The sequence below is a fragment of the Limulus polyphemus genome, unplaced genomic scaffold, assembly GCF_000517525.1.
Source record: "Limulus polyphemus unplaced genomic scaffold, Limulus_polyphemus-2.1.2 Scaffold12, whole genome shotgun sequence".
Classification (NCBI taxonomy): domain Eukaryota; kingdom Metazoa; phylum Arthropoda; class Merostomata; order Xiphosura; family Limulidae; genus Limulus; species Limulus polyphemus.
The window spans coordinates 1092312-1107528 of record NW_013665622.1 but is presented as its reverse complement, the minus strand read 5'-3'; the positions used below and the strand labels follow the sequence as shown (position 1 = coordinate 1107528).

At 32.5% G+C, this 15217-nt stretch overlaps 1 protein-coding gene across 1 annotated transcript in view; it reads right to left on the bottom strand.

Moving 5' to 3' along the window:
• LOC106478792 (nephrin-like) overlaps positions 1–15217 on the bottom strand; it is a 124326-nt gene that overhangs the window by 41457 nt on the left and 67652 nt on the right. The window contains exon 3 of the mRNA XM_022382811.1: positions 1774–1824. Within this exon, the coding sequence (XP_022238519.1) occupies positions 1774–1824 (51 nt within the window). The remainder of the gene's footprint in view (positions 1–1773; positions 1825–15217) is intronic.

The window sequence follows — 15217 nt, the reverse complement described above, 5'->3', positions numbered from 1 at the left end:
GACATAATAGCGTGAGAGCAACAGAAATTCCGACAATTATCAACAGTCTGTTATTTTGTATTTTCTCCAAAACGTAGCTTTGATGATGTAACAGTTAGGGACTGTAGTCATATTAGATCTAATCTGCCAGCCCTTCAAAATGAAAATTCCTTAAACTCTTATTTCACAGCCTAGAATTTTATAACAAGTAGGACTTCAAATCTCTTGGCAGTAAGAATTTCCAGTGGCGTCTAAAATTTATCTAAGGCTCAAAGTTATCGGTGATCGCGTGTTTGAATAAAATGCCAAGTGATTGAAAAGCCTTGAATACCAAAACTTTGATTGCATTTGGAAAGATCACTATTAGAACATGAAGATGCGTGTTTAGTTTGATTTAACAAATAGGAATTTTCTTGTAACTTCATTGCTTGTTTACAATTAAATCTAAAGATCTACGCATTCGCCATCACAAAAAGATTATTCTAAGCTTTTATAACTTAGGTACGTATTTTCCTATCTAACATACTTCTGAAACTCATTTTTGAGCTACAATCATATGTAACTATTATGAATGGTTACTCATATTTACAAGTTGTAACAAATGTAATGTGTGACTGATGCTCTGTTTCTCATTAGTATGCTTTGAGTGTTGCAGAATGATTTCCTTTTGGCAAGACACTTCGTCTTCTCGGGGGATTATTTCCGTACAAAAATCACCCAACATTCTTAAATCTTCAGAAAAGATAGATAAATTATGAGTCATACTCCATATCATTCAGTAATACTGAGAGATATTAGAAACATATTTGTCAAAAACAAAAAACATTAGCGATTGTCACTGATCATAATCGCGGTGGATTTAATTATTATTTCTAACTAAGCACAGAAATGGTTTGTAAAGAATTATAGGATACTAAGCTTAGACAATAATTTAAATTAAACGCTGAATCATTTTCTGCGTTTAGAATACGTACGTGAAATTAGTAGCGAATAAAAACTCTATAACCCGAGCGCTTTCGAAAGGTCCACCTTTCGAAGGCGCTCGGGTTGTGGGTTTTTTATTCATTTCTATCAAGACTTCTTGAACCTACGTGTTTTTCTAACGTAATGAGAATACGTGAAATTAGTGTAATTTAACTAGACACTTTAGCGTTCCACATCGACTTACTTGGACAACCCATATTAATAGTTCTGTATAACGAAAAAAAAACATTTGCTCGTTGTCTCTGGTGTCACACAATTACAGTCTATCTTAGAAAAAGCAGTGATTAAATCCTCTTTTTTTTTCAGATCCGGTACTGAAGAACATGGAGTTGAAACACTGTAACAAACATTATTCAACTGACTGGGAATAACGCCCAGAAAATCAATCACTATCAACGCTTCGAAACAAAATATATTACGTTTCTCGGGCTCTCTGTTTATAATAACCTGTATTTATAGGCACAAATTAAAAAATAAATAATATGGCTATAAATAAAGAAATACAGAAAAAAAGAGTCACATCTACTAAATATAAATACTTGGTAGTTGTTTTTATGACAATTGCATTTATTCTTTATTAAGGTTGCTACTAAAGATTAAATACGCATCTAATGTTAAGAAACTGTATAATAAGGACTATTTTGGTTTCTAATTGTTTCGATAACTCATATATTTTGAAGGAAACAACAACAAGCGATTCGTACAGGAAAGTCAAGTATTTATATCTAAGTGTAATAAATAAGACTGCAAAAAAACTCATACCTTCTCACCATATATATATATATATTCATAAATAAGATATAAACTTACGCACGACACCATCTGGAGCTCTGGCAGTTTTTAGCTCAATGCCTGGATTTCCTGGATGAGTAAAAGGAAATTTTTGAAGTTACAGTATCCATCTCAAAATGCTCCGTGTAGCGTATAAAATATAAAATACATTAAATTGAATTTAAGGGTTTATTGGAATGAAATAAAACGAGTAGTGCTGTTCATGTTTGTTTAATAAAAAACTATAAACTTGTTGGTAACAGCTGTTTACTTAGAGAAATGTCAGCATTATTAACTAGGAGTTATGGGATAGTTACGTAACACTCAAAGTTTTATTTCGTTAATACCAGAAGACTTAACACTAAGAGCGGTCAGAGCGAAAGAACACGTGAACATTTATATTAATAAAGGTCTTTCAAACTTTACTATAATAAAATTGTACATCTCATTACATCCTCTATGCTTGCTACCTTGTGTATAGTATTAAAACCAAAACGTACAGTAGTGCTTGTCAATTTCAAGTTTATAACATTTTTTATGTAAATACATTTTTAAACTCATTGCTCTTCTTCTACATAGGCTTATGTTTTACTTAATGAAATCAAAACATGTAGATATACGGGTTTCTTCTATTAAAGGGTTCTGGAAAAGATTCAAAATTTTATTAGCTAGGTTTTCTTCTTTGATAATTCCCCTGATTTCGAGCTTTCTGTAATATATTGTTCTTCTTTTTTTTCATTCAGAACAGCACATGTTCCGTAATCTATTCGTATATTTTTTACGCTACTTTTATGCATGAATTTTTATATGTGTTTGTTTGTTTTCTACAAGGAAAATAAAGCATCGAGTAATGTAAAGACAAAACATTTAATTAATTTTCTTAATGTTCTACACTTTGTTTCCCTCAACTAAAAAATAACTCAGTGAAAACATTCCTCAAAATAGTCAATTAGGATAAGGGTAAGAACGAATATTTTTTTTTCTCCTGGCCCGAGTGGATGCCAGTGTGTCTGTGTATTTGAAAAGTGTACAAGATAGAGATGAAAAAGCTTCTGGTTATTCTTAACTATTTGCTTACGGTTATGCAAAACACTGTAACAACTTTGTTAATGACGAAACGAATATTCAAATAGTTTTAAATCGCTGTTCTTCTTTATATTTCTATTTAAACGAAAGATTGGACAAAACTTATTTCATGCAATTAACTCGTGAATATTCCTTGCCTATATCTTCATTCTAGTATTTCTGGAATTAAAAAAAAAGACTCTTGATAAAATTTCATAAAATATTAAACTATGCTTATATCGCTTGCTCTAAACTAAATAACTTACTTGAAGAATAATTAAATGGTAATTTCATACATTGTAAATAGTTAATAAAATCTAAACTAATTTTTATATACATACTTTTAGTAAGAATTATTTGACTAGTAAAAGAAAGAAACATCCCAGTTGAAATTAAGCTAATAAAGCAGCTAAGTATCCCAAAAATACGAAAGTATTTTTATATCAAGACTATTAATTCATTTGGGAAATTTATAGCAAGGTTTCTGCAAGTCTCTGAGGGGATTAGGTCGTATTCTCCAAGAACATAAGGCACAGTGGTCTCATTTATCCACGATGATATTTCAACCACTCTTACATTTGCCGTTCATGCAATTAATGTAGTTGTTGTTCATACTATTAATGATAGAATAGCGCTTCTACCATTACCATGTCTGCCGTATCCAAGTAGACATGCTGAGCCCTGGCACTAAACGAAAGGCCTCGTCGGCATTGGATACGGCAAATATAGTGTGGTTTCAAATTCGATGACGAGGAACCCACATTGAGACTAATAATGTTTGGAGACGGCTTGAATGGGTAATGAAGAAAACTTTAATATAAGTTTAACATAACAGCAAATGTACAACGTTTCGACAAGGTTTTGTGATCTTCAGGGACACCGAATATGCCCGCCCTTTCAACCCTGGAGGCGATATAATGTGACGGTCAATCTCATTCTTCTTTGATAAAAGAATAGCCCAACAGTTGGTGGTGGATGGTGTTCACAAGTTATCGTTCCCTTAGTCTATCACATCAGAATTAGAGGCTGTTAGCGCAGAGTTAATATAAAACTTTATAACTCGAGAAAGGAATTCTGTAAAAGCATATAAATCATTCAGAGTGTACTAAAATTAATACCATTTATAAATCCTTTAAGTTTCCCTAATAATTCGTCTTGTTTCTAAGCGTCAACAAGCAGTCTAATGCAATAATTTTCTCGAAAGGGGGCCGAAGGTCGCCTGGAGGGGTCACCTGTTTTAACCACTCGCACCACTATACAGTAGTGTGTTGTCTGTCATTCAGTAGACACTAAAATAACGCCTAACGTTGCAATTTGTACTGTTGTAACGCCAATAAAATGTGCGCATGCCATGAATCACGAGAATAATTATGTACTTTGTAGGCTACAACATAGCATGACATATGAACTTCAAAGGAAAGAAGTAAATATATATGTTACTCTTAATTTTGGTTTTATTTACTCTTGAAACAGGACACTTTAGGGGACCCTGCGGAAGTACATCTAGTATTAAAGTACTCTGGCATTCTTGGCTACTAAAGTATGTAATAATGTCTTTTCATTTGCAGTATAATACAACTTTCAAGTAATTTGGCATTATTAGCTGGTAAAGCGTATCTTGGTGTCTAATCACATGCAGTATATCAGAGTATTTTAGCGTTGTTGGTTAATAAGCATATCATAATGTCTATTCACATATCACAATGATATCAGAGTACTTTGGCATTGTTGACTAGCAAATAAAGTATAATACAATAATATTAGCATGTGTAGCATTTATTTCAGCAAGGAATCATACAACAAACCAAATCATGAAATAATGAATAATATTTTTTTTGTTGGACTTGTTTTTCTTTTCCCTTTCTTCAACGTCTAAAACAATTAAGAAAGATTTCGACTTGCTGAGACGTCTGATGAGCGAGTATGTTTCAGTTTTCGGGTTTTGAAATATTCCACGAACCAATATATTGTGTAATAGACAAAAATGTTACCAAGTGTTTTTCATTCACGGACTTTTCAATTGTCTTTTGTAAGTTCACAACTCACAACTTATGTATTTGTTACTTAGAAAATCCAAGTACCCAAAGTTGAAAGCAGAGAATCGTCTGTTTCAATTACTTAATTTTTAAGCTAATGCTTGCTTTGCATATTTGACTACTGCACGAAAAGTATGCAGTTTCTTTCTTGATTCTTATATTTTTCAGAATTCCTAGGATGTTGTAATTTTTTGCATATATTTTAATTCAAAAATATTATAATAGATATATTTATATTATAGCTTGTTAATGAATTTTTTAAACTTCCTCAGTTTAATTACGCCAATTTTACCTAGACTAGCTGAAGATACCCGTTAAGGTAGCAAAAATTATATAAAGGATAATGTTTCCATCCCTTTCTTTTTTGTTATTAAATCCCCAATTACCTCATTAGGTGCTAATTGTATACCCTGTTCTGTGGAAGGTAGTAATTGACATATTCAACTGAATAAGAACTTGTTTCTTTAAATTCAATGCCAAAAATCTATTAAAGAAAAGTGAAAATGTGCCCTATTTTCATGGTGTTTTTATACCCGTTCTTGGGCAAATATTATAAAACAAAGTAACCCATGTACATCGCCAGACAATTTCCAGTTACCCTAAATATGTTTCAGTATTCAAGGCAGCCAACTGAAGTCAGAAGTCTATAAAAAGTGGAAATATGCGCTATTCCAGAGGCTTTTTTTTATCGCTTTTCTCGGGCAAAAAAATCCTAAAACACAATAGCCAATGTACACCGTCGGAAAGTTTCCGTTATTACTGTACAAAAAATGATGGTAATCGAGCCAGCAAAGTCTGGGTGATGGATGATAACACACATAATGAATCATCTTATAGTAAGGCTCACAGTTTTAAAGTTTTATCGAATTTTCGATTCCCGTTTAAATTTTGGAGCAGTTTATATCGTAAACTCTGTATAGTTACTAAATGTGGCGGATTTCTTCTTATGAATAACAAGAAATAAAAATCGAATGTGTAGGGCAGATACTCGAAGATCACACATATACTGTTCAACAACTGTTGTCTGTTTTTGACATAATAGTAGTGCTAACTAAACGGTGTTTCAGATAGGTTTTTCATGGTATTTAACTTGAAGTTATATCCCTTAAAGGGAAAATTATCGATATGATTGAATTTCAAATCGATAACTACCGAGTAACAGCATGCCTTAACTTTAAAGCACCCATAAAGAAATAATATTATCTTATGTTTTATATATTTATAGAACTATAACTATCGATGGAATGTTTACAAAATATTACTTTCTCACCATTACTTTCAACTTGAGTTTAATATTGAGTAGTTTTATTTGCAAATGAAAGTGGATTTTTGCCAAAATTATCTGACACAACTTCAAATCAATATTGTGTATTGGATTAAAAATATTCGACTCATTTTTCACTTTTATTTCATTCAGTAGAGTCCTTAGAGAATTAGCAATCTCGGTCGTTTCTAGCTTGAATGTTATTACAAAATCTACACCTATTTTCATCATTGTTTTACAATAGTACTATGGTAACAATAGGCTCTTAGCTAATCTATACTTCATTCTATACTTTGACATTCTTCACTGTTATTGTATTACTATATTATTACACTAAGAAATACATAGAGAATGTTTGCAATCAATACGCTGTCTTGTCACTTAGCTCGTATTGAGCTTCATTCCCATTTGCTATGGCATTTTATTTAATTTTCCTAACTTCAAGCACGAGATCTATGAAACGACCAGCCCTTAAGCTCAATTGCTAGGCTACACATGATCCAGGAAACGGACAACCTCCGAGTTTGCGTGCAATCCTATGAATCCCAATACGGGACTATCCTACCGCTTCGACGATTAGTGTATTACTGTGCAACCACAAAACTATGATGACGTCATAAAAATATGTAAGTAAAAATAGTTTCTACGGGCAAATATGCATCTAAAGGCTTAGAAAGCGAAACAATCTGATTCATTTACACCTATCTATGTACTGTTGTACTAATATTTACCGTCAACAGTTTGTTTATTTTGCGCAAAAACGCAGTTTAATAAAGGTAAGTTACGATAAAAAATTCTGCAGTAGACCCAAATATTACTGAAACTTTAGGAATATATTTTTCAATATGGAAAGTAATATTAATATGAGGATTATAATCTGAATTTATTGTTCTATTTTGTAAATCGTATAATGTAGTAATACGTGACAATATTATAATGGTTATGAACACATTAACAATAGTCGGGTTAAACCTATGCATGTGTTTATTTTTAACGCAAAGCTACACAATGGATTATTTTCACTCTGCTTGGCAAGATTGTGGATTCACAACGCTTATGGTGGGCCATTGGAAAGATTATGGACTCACAACGCTTATGGTGGGCCATTGGCAAGATTATGGATTAACAACGCTTATGGTGGGCCATTGGCAAGATTATGGACTTACAACGCTAAAATACCCACCATAAGCGTTGTGAGTCCATAATCTTGCCAATGCCCACCATAAGATATAACTTCAGATACACATACATCTTAAAAATGTATATTTAATTTTTTCTTTATATGGAATTTGTTATTACGTTATTAACAATCACCATTACGCAGATTGTAAATTTAACTTGCAAAGGGTGCACGTATATTTGGTGATTACGAAACTAAACGCATAATGAAAAAACAATTAATACATAAATTTACTTAATTTTTTTTTCATGAATTAAATCTACTTATTATGTTCATTGAAATTTTGATACCAATTGAAAACTGACTATATTTTGTTTCACTGTATAAAATTGCAGTTAAGGTTCAACATTCGTGATTATTATCACTTCATTGCATACACAGGGATACATTACAGCATTCATAATGTACGAACCTGGTCTGCGACTTAACAAGCCTAAGATGTAATGAAACGGTGCAGTCAACAAGACTTATTACATTTAAGCTTGTCATAAACATACATTTTTACAACTTGAATTCATTTCTTGTTTAACTACAACGAATTTTGTTTTATTTTTAAAAACCATACATTTTTTATTATTATAAGTAAGTGCAGAAATATTTGTAATAACGCACCTTACTTATGATAAACATTAACTATTTTATGAATATTATTATAACAAAAAGAAAGTATTGTAATCCAGTTTTTTCCCTAACGTTACAAAAACGTTTTCACTGAGTTTATATTTCTACTAAATCAGAATTATCTTCAGTAGCTGAAGCTTTGGGTTAGTAGACAGAGTTGCGTTTAAAGTAATGATATTTTCTAAGGTTTCCACAACCAGCTGTTATATCAGTAAAAGTAATTATAATGAATAATTCATCTTTATGAGAAAAAAGTTGTAATATTATAGGTAAAGACAATAAAGAAGGGAGCCGTGAGGAATTAGCTTTGTTCGAAAGAATAAAATTATTTTGTGCAAAGATGTAATAGAAATGATAATAAGACTTGATAAAGCTCTTATATATGGGAAATGTGAGAACATTCGTAATGAAGACGCAGTCACAGAACTTTGCATTCTCAAGTTTACAAATTTTCATTTCAAATTATTGGACAAATAGAAACACATTCCAAGTGAAAAAACAGACACTTATAATCTGAATAATAGCATCTAATAAAAAAAAAAAGAACAGGAAAAAAATGTACGTTTCTGCCTTGTGTTTCTAAACAGAAAATAAACCTAAGTCATCTTCTTAAAGCTAATTATATATATCATTAGTTTGTACACATATCTATATATATATATCAATGAGCAATTTATATTATCTTATAGCAGCCTAAATAAATCTGATAGTTTTAAATACTTCTCTTCAAGTATTGTCTTCTCTAGTATGCTGCTTACTCTGCTTTTTTTTAGCTATCGACAGGAAGAAAAGAAACAAAGAGAGAAAATTTTCAGCACTTGAAGGGAGAGGATGTTGGATATCTACAAAGCAAACAAGGATACGTTCGGCCTAGAGATAAAGGTAATGAGGTAAAAATGTTTGATTCGAATATATCCAATTATAACTATTGCCAAGAGAGAAAATAGTAAACATTGGCAAACAATTTGATGTCTTTCACTAGAGTAAAACAGCATACTAACTAGACCCCTTATTGGAGGAACTTAACTGGTAGCTCAACATTGTCATGTATCATTATTCAAAGTTCCTTAGCTAATGGCAGCTGTTCTATTTTATTCAATTAAATATTTGTTTCTCTTCCTTCAGGAGGTTATTATATTAATTGTTATATATCCCGAATAACTTATGCAATATAACATTAGACCTGAAGAAACTATTGAATAATGTCCGTTGTGCAAAAAATATGTTATACAAATCACAAATTATAAATATAAAATAAGGTAAAAGGTTACTAAAAAATATAAAATGTTCTAATACAGCTTGTTCGTATTTATCAATTATTTTATGATGTGCTAAAAATATAGGGTCAAGAACGCTGCCGAAAAAAAAATTAAAACTTTTGACCATCGCAGGGCTGGAATGAAAAGTAAATTAGAACTTAATAATCGTTGCAAAAATAGATTCGAGATTAAACATAATGTATTAACATAAAAAGTCAATTTGAGTTTATTCCGTTTGTCAATTTTTTGTTTGTTTGGTGTTTACAATAAAGCCACACAAGGGATGATTATTGCTCTGCTCACCGTTGGTATCGAAACTTGATTATCAGCGTTGTAAACCCTCAGACCTACTGCTGAACCACCGGAGGGAGGGGGGGTGCGTACTTGTCAAAAATAAATAAACAAACTGGGATTATTTACTGTTCTCGAAAAATAAAACGTAAATTGGATATTAATCAACAATGTAGTAAATGTGTATGCGTGTGTGTTTTGTTACAGCAAAGCCACATCAGGCTATCTGCTGTGTCCATCGAGAGGAATCGAATTCTTGATTGTAGCGTTGCAAATCCGAAGACTAACCGCTGTTCACTGGGGAACGTGTCGTAAATAAATATTCATTGTTGAAATAACAAATTAGGTACGCTCACAATTGCCTATTCTTTGAAATATAAATGTATTATTGATATGTTATTGTTGTCTGAATAAGACAATAAAAATTGACAGCTGTTATCGAGATAAAAAGTAGATCCAAGAATGATCATTTTTTGGCTAAATAAAATAATTGAGAGTGATTAATGTTGCCGAGATAGAGAATAGATCAGAGATTAATCACTGTAGTCAAGATAGAATAGATTCAAGATTAATCATTGTTGTCTGAATAAAAAATATATGAATTAATCTCTACTGTCTAAATAAAACAATATAGATTGATCACTGCCATCTCAATATAACAAAGGGCTGGAGATCAATCTCCGATATCGAACTGAAAGTTAGAATTGGAATCAATCATCTTTATCCAAAAATAAATTTATATTCGACATTAGTCGGTGAAATGAATAGTAGATTCCATATCTAGCACTGTTTTAGAAGTAATCGAGAGAAAATTGTGTGCACCAGAGTTTAAGATCAATGAAAGAAGAATTAAAATATAATATGAAACCTTATCATTTGCCATCATTTAGTGGAAATGAAGACTAAGACTAGAATGAGGGTTAAAACCAATGCCAAACCAGTTTTCAAGATCGACGATAAGGGATTTAATGTAAGTTCGTGTTTTTCTTTTCTAATACATTGTTAAATGAGATTTCAACGCCGTGTGACATTTAAATTCAATCGAAATCACTGGTGTAAAATAAAGGCAGAATTACAGAGATTTTATTTTGTTTAAAGTACAAAAAAACATACGAATTATATGAACCAGAAAACGTTCTGTACTCCTTTTTTTTTTACAGTGAAGTAGTTATCATTTACGTTTGATATTTTGCATTATGATGAAAGGCAAAGCGGGAGGAAGCCATGCTAAATCAATCGATTTTGTTTTTTCCTATCTCTTATGTCGTATCCATTCCTTCCCAATTCCTTCCAGAATGTAATGCAATTTCTAAATGAATACTGAGTAGATCATAGCTTGGATGGGACGCAATTCGAGATACAAGTTGAAGTCCAAGTTAGTTAAGGTCAAAGAACTCTTAATATCCCTCTCTTACTCTTCACAAAGATATATTTGTTTAAGTGACTTTCGTGATTTTCTCTCAAACAAAAAAGAAAAAAGAAACCCTCTGGCTCGGTTTGGTTTAGTGGTTATAGCGCACTACTCGCAATCTGCAAGTCGCGGTATCGAATCCTTTTCACCAAATCTATTCGTCCTTTCTCCCGTGGGGACGTTATAATGAGACGGCCAATCCCACTATTCGATTAGAGTAGCTCAAGAGTTTGCGGCGGGTGGTGTTGATCAGCTGTTTTTCCTCTAGTTTATCACATTTAAATTAGGGACAACTACCGCAAATATCACTCGAGTAGTTTTGTGCAAAATTGAACAAAGAAAGAAACAAATAGCCCTCTATGGGTGATGTTATGAAACACAGTTTAGTTGAGCTATTTGTGCTTTGCCCACCTCAGGTATCTAAATTCGAATTTAGCGTCATAAGCCTGGAGACTTACCTCTGAGATACCGGGTGTTTGAAACACAGCTTTTTAAAATTAGCATAGCAATGTCACCTGTTTATCACCATAATTTTGAGTTGCTCGTTAGTTACAACATTCGAAGTAAAAACTGATATTTCGTTGATGAAACCTCAGTGCTCTTTTAAGCAGCCATGAATCAATTGAATAATAGAAACTTTATAAAACAATAACACACAGCTCTTCAGAAATGTTTAACTGTTATAACATGACACGACACCTGATGGATTATATTGTTGTATCTTATCGTTATGCTGAAGATTATAGATCACAGATGGAAAAAGTATTTATGAGTATAAGAACAGATTTATTTCCTGAGACAAAAGTTGTTTCTTTTTAAAAGCCTACATAAAAAGGGAGATTTGTTTCAAATCGCGGTATGGCCAGGTGGTTAGGGCACTCGACTCGCAATTTGAGGGTGGGTGATCTTGACTAGCTACCTTATTTTTTAGTCTATCTCTTCAAAATAAGGAATGGCTAGAGCAGATAGCCCTCGAGTAGGTTTCTGCGCGAAACTCAACAAAGAAATGATAATATTGTATTAGAGAAATTACAACCAAGAAGGAAGAAGTATTAATATTGTAAAATAAAACCTAATGATATTTGGTTAAAAATTATGCAGATTCTTGGTATCTTTTTTTATTACACTGGATTACAACATTGAGAAATATATATATATACTTAATATAAAATGTTTTCCGGTACAAAGCACTTGAATAAACAGAATCTTTCTTATTTTGTAGGTAGGTCTTTAACTCATAGAATCAAAGGCAGTCACATCCTTCTCAGTCCAAATCTGGCTGACAATTTAAATGTAGTATCGGTAATGTCCTTTAAATAAGGAACCAAAATCAAGTACAGAATATAAAGAAAAATAACGAGGTAATAATACGTGATCATAAGGGAAAACAGGATTATTTCATAATGATTGGGTCTGTATAAGATACAGTAGTTAAACCAGCTCACCAAAAAGTAATCTTATCACATCTAAAGTGCCACGAAGGACAGCGGTTTCATCACTGTTAGAGTAACATAAAGAGCAGGGAACTCTGTATAAGTTAAGCAGCAGAAGAGGAAAACGATCTCATCACTGATGCAACAGTACATAAAAGAGTGACCTTATTATAGATAAAACGTTGAGAAAAAAACCTCGCGTTAACAAAGAGCAACAAGGGAAGACTACTCTTTGAAAATAGAGCAGAACAAGGAGACATTAACCTCATCACAGATAAAGCAGTGAAAAGCACATAAACCTCATAAGAAGAAAAGTACCACAACGGACAGAAGGGGACAGGGAGTCTTATAACACAAGCAGAAGAAACAATGACTTATTTTAAAAAAAACAGGAACTTCATATTAAAAAAAGCACTACAAGTGACAATGAAATGAACACGGTCATTAGAGCACAACATAATAGTGCACGCTCATCATAAATAAAGTAGCTCATAGGTCTAAGCACAAAGATTATGTATTTTTTCAGTCGTTACAAGAAATGCACAAAGAAAATTAATGAACGTAGAAACTAGCTTGTTTGTTATAAAGCGCAAAGCTACACTATGAGCTATCAGAACCTGATTTTTAGCGTTACAGCCATCAGAGGGCTAAAAACTAGTACAAGAAAGAAACTAACAAAGGCAACGATATGATAATCGTGTTGCCTATTAAGAAAAGCGTAAAAAGTGTCTACAAATAAAACTTGTTTTTTGCTGCAATGGCTTTTCATTCATATTCTGATCGAGATTCTGATAGGTGTTCTGTTGGCATTATTGAGCATGTTTTTAATGCTAGGAGTTTATTTTAGATTTGGTTGTACTTAGGTTTGTATAGAAAAAAATGTGTTTATAGTATATAGATAGCAGAATGGAAATATGGAATACATTTTTAGTGGTTCTATAGCAAAAAATACGAATTTTGGTTAAATAAATTCGAATAGATTACGCAGTATGAATTGATAGGCACTAATTCATGTTAGCGAACGCTTACTGAGATATTGTATTATTTTTACTTATAGAGTAGTAATTTTCATGTATCGCGGTCTTTACGTCGGCAGTGTGGAAACGAAGAGAAAAATATTAATAACTACTGTTTATCTTCGTTTGTAGATATGTACTCTGGTACGTCATTTCAGGGAAATATTTCGCTTTGCCAGAAAAAAAAAAATCTAAATTTAAGAGGAAATTGACTGTAAAATTTTCCCAACTCTCAGAAACGGGCGTATGATTGGTCTAAATTCGTGCTGCAGGTTGCATTAATTACTTTACGCGCCAGAAGGCAGTTGCAGTGGCATATTATTCGGTAACTTAAAATGGAACCGAAAGCGCCCAGTAGTTAGTGGGCATGAAAATATATTCAGCGAGAAAAAAAAAGAATGCTTCTTACGAGGAACGCTAGCAACAGGAGATGTAAAAAAAGAAACAAGGAAAAAAAGGAGAAAACTGCTAGCAAAGCCTCGCTTGAAATGAAGATACCAGGTTCTCTCTTCTTCCATCGCAGACTTCTGTCATGTGCTGCATTTCCTTCAAGTCAAAGTTTAAGTATTCAGATAGTCGTTTTTTGAGGTGTTGGCTTCCTGCGAGGTTCCTGACATCCATTACTTTTCAATTCTCGTTGAAAGTGTGACTTCAATGTATTATTTGAAACCCATTTATTGTGAAATTGTTTTGCCAGTTTGGGGTCTTATTAAAAATTTGTTAGAGTTCAACATGGTGGATGTCCTTCCACTCAATTCTGGGTGGAATTATTTTCCTTATCCTCGCTTCTCCACTAGTAATAAGTAAACCCGTCTTCTGGCATTTGAAGAAGCATGAATGTTCTTTCTACCATATTGAAACACTAACAAATGTGAAGCTTACAGAAATTATAGTCCTTATTAGACTGATATATGGGACGCTACTACAACCAGACTTACAATAAAGTCCACTCGGATTGCATTTACACTGAAACTTTGTGATTGGTTTTAGTCTCATTGGTTGGGCCTACGAAAAGACATCTCAACGGACCAAACATGCGTTATCTCTTAGATAGCGGCTTCAACTTTTTTCGGATTTCTATTATACAAGATTTACTGGAGTGTAGATAAAAAATGCTTTACCATGCCAACTAACTGAACACTGGTAAGAATCTTTAAAAAAAAAAGAAGGAAATATTGGCGTTTTCATTTCAGCAAAAAAGGCTTATTAGTACACACTTTTACGTTTTGCTTTATTTTCAGAGCTTAAAAACCCTATCACAATGTTTACTAATGCATGAAAAATACTGAGATGAATAAACTATAACGTTGAACAATCTTACTAGGAAGATGATTTATTTCGTGTGTGTGTTAGCTTTCATCAGCCAGAGTTGGCTGGCTCGAGTATCGTAATTTTTAGTATTGTAAATGAAAAGTGTCCATCGATGTACAAGGGGCATTAGTTTTAGGATTTTTGCCCTAGGAGGTTGACAAAAAAAGCTCAGAAATAGGGTACAATTACATTTTTTAATAGACTTTTGGCTTTGAATTTAAAGACATAGATAGTAATCAATTTACTGAATCAATTATTACCTTTCACAAAGCGGGATATGCAATTAACTTCTAATGAGGTCACTAGGGGCTTAATAACAAAATAAAGGAAGACGAGCATTATCTAACATTGTCCTTTATACTATTTTTACTTCCTTAACGGCTACCCTCAGCTAGTATGAAACATGCATGAAATAATACTTGAAAGATATTTAAGTTAATAGACTATAATATTTCTTAAAACTTGAAAAGTATTTTTGGTGCTCAAAACTTGAATATAGCTTTTATATACGGAAACATCTGTTAGCTGAGTTCTTGCACAGATCTTAAAATATAACGTTGATAAACTGAAACATCGGCAATTGTAGATGTGTAGAT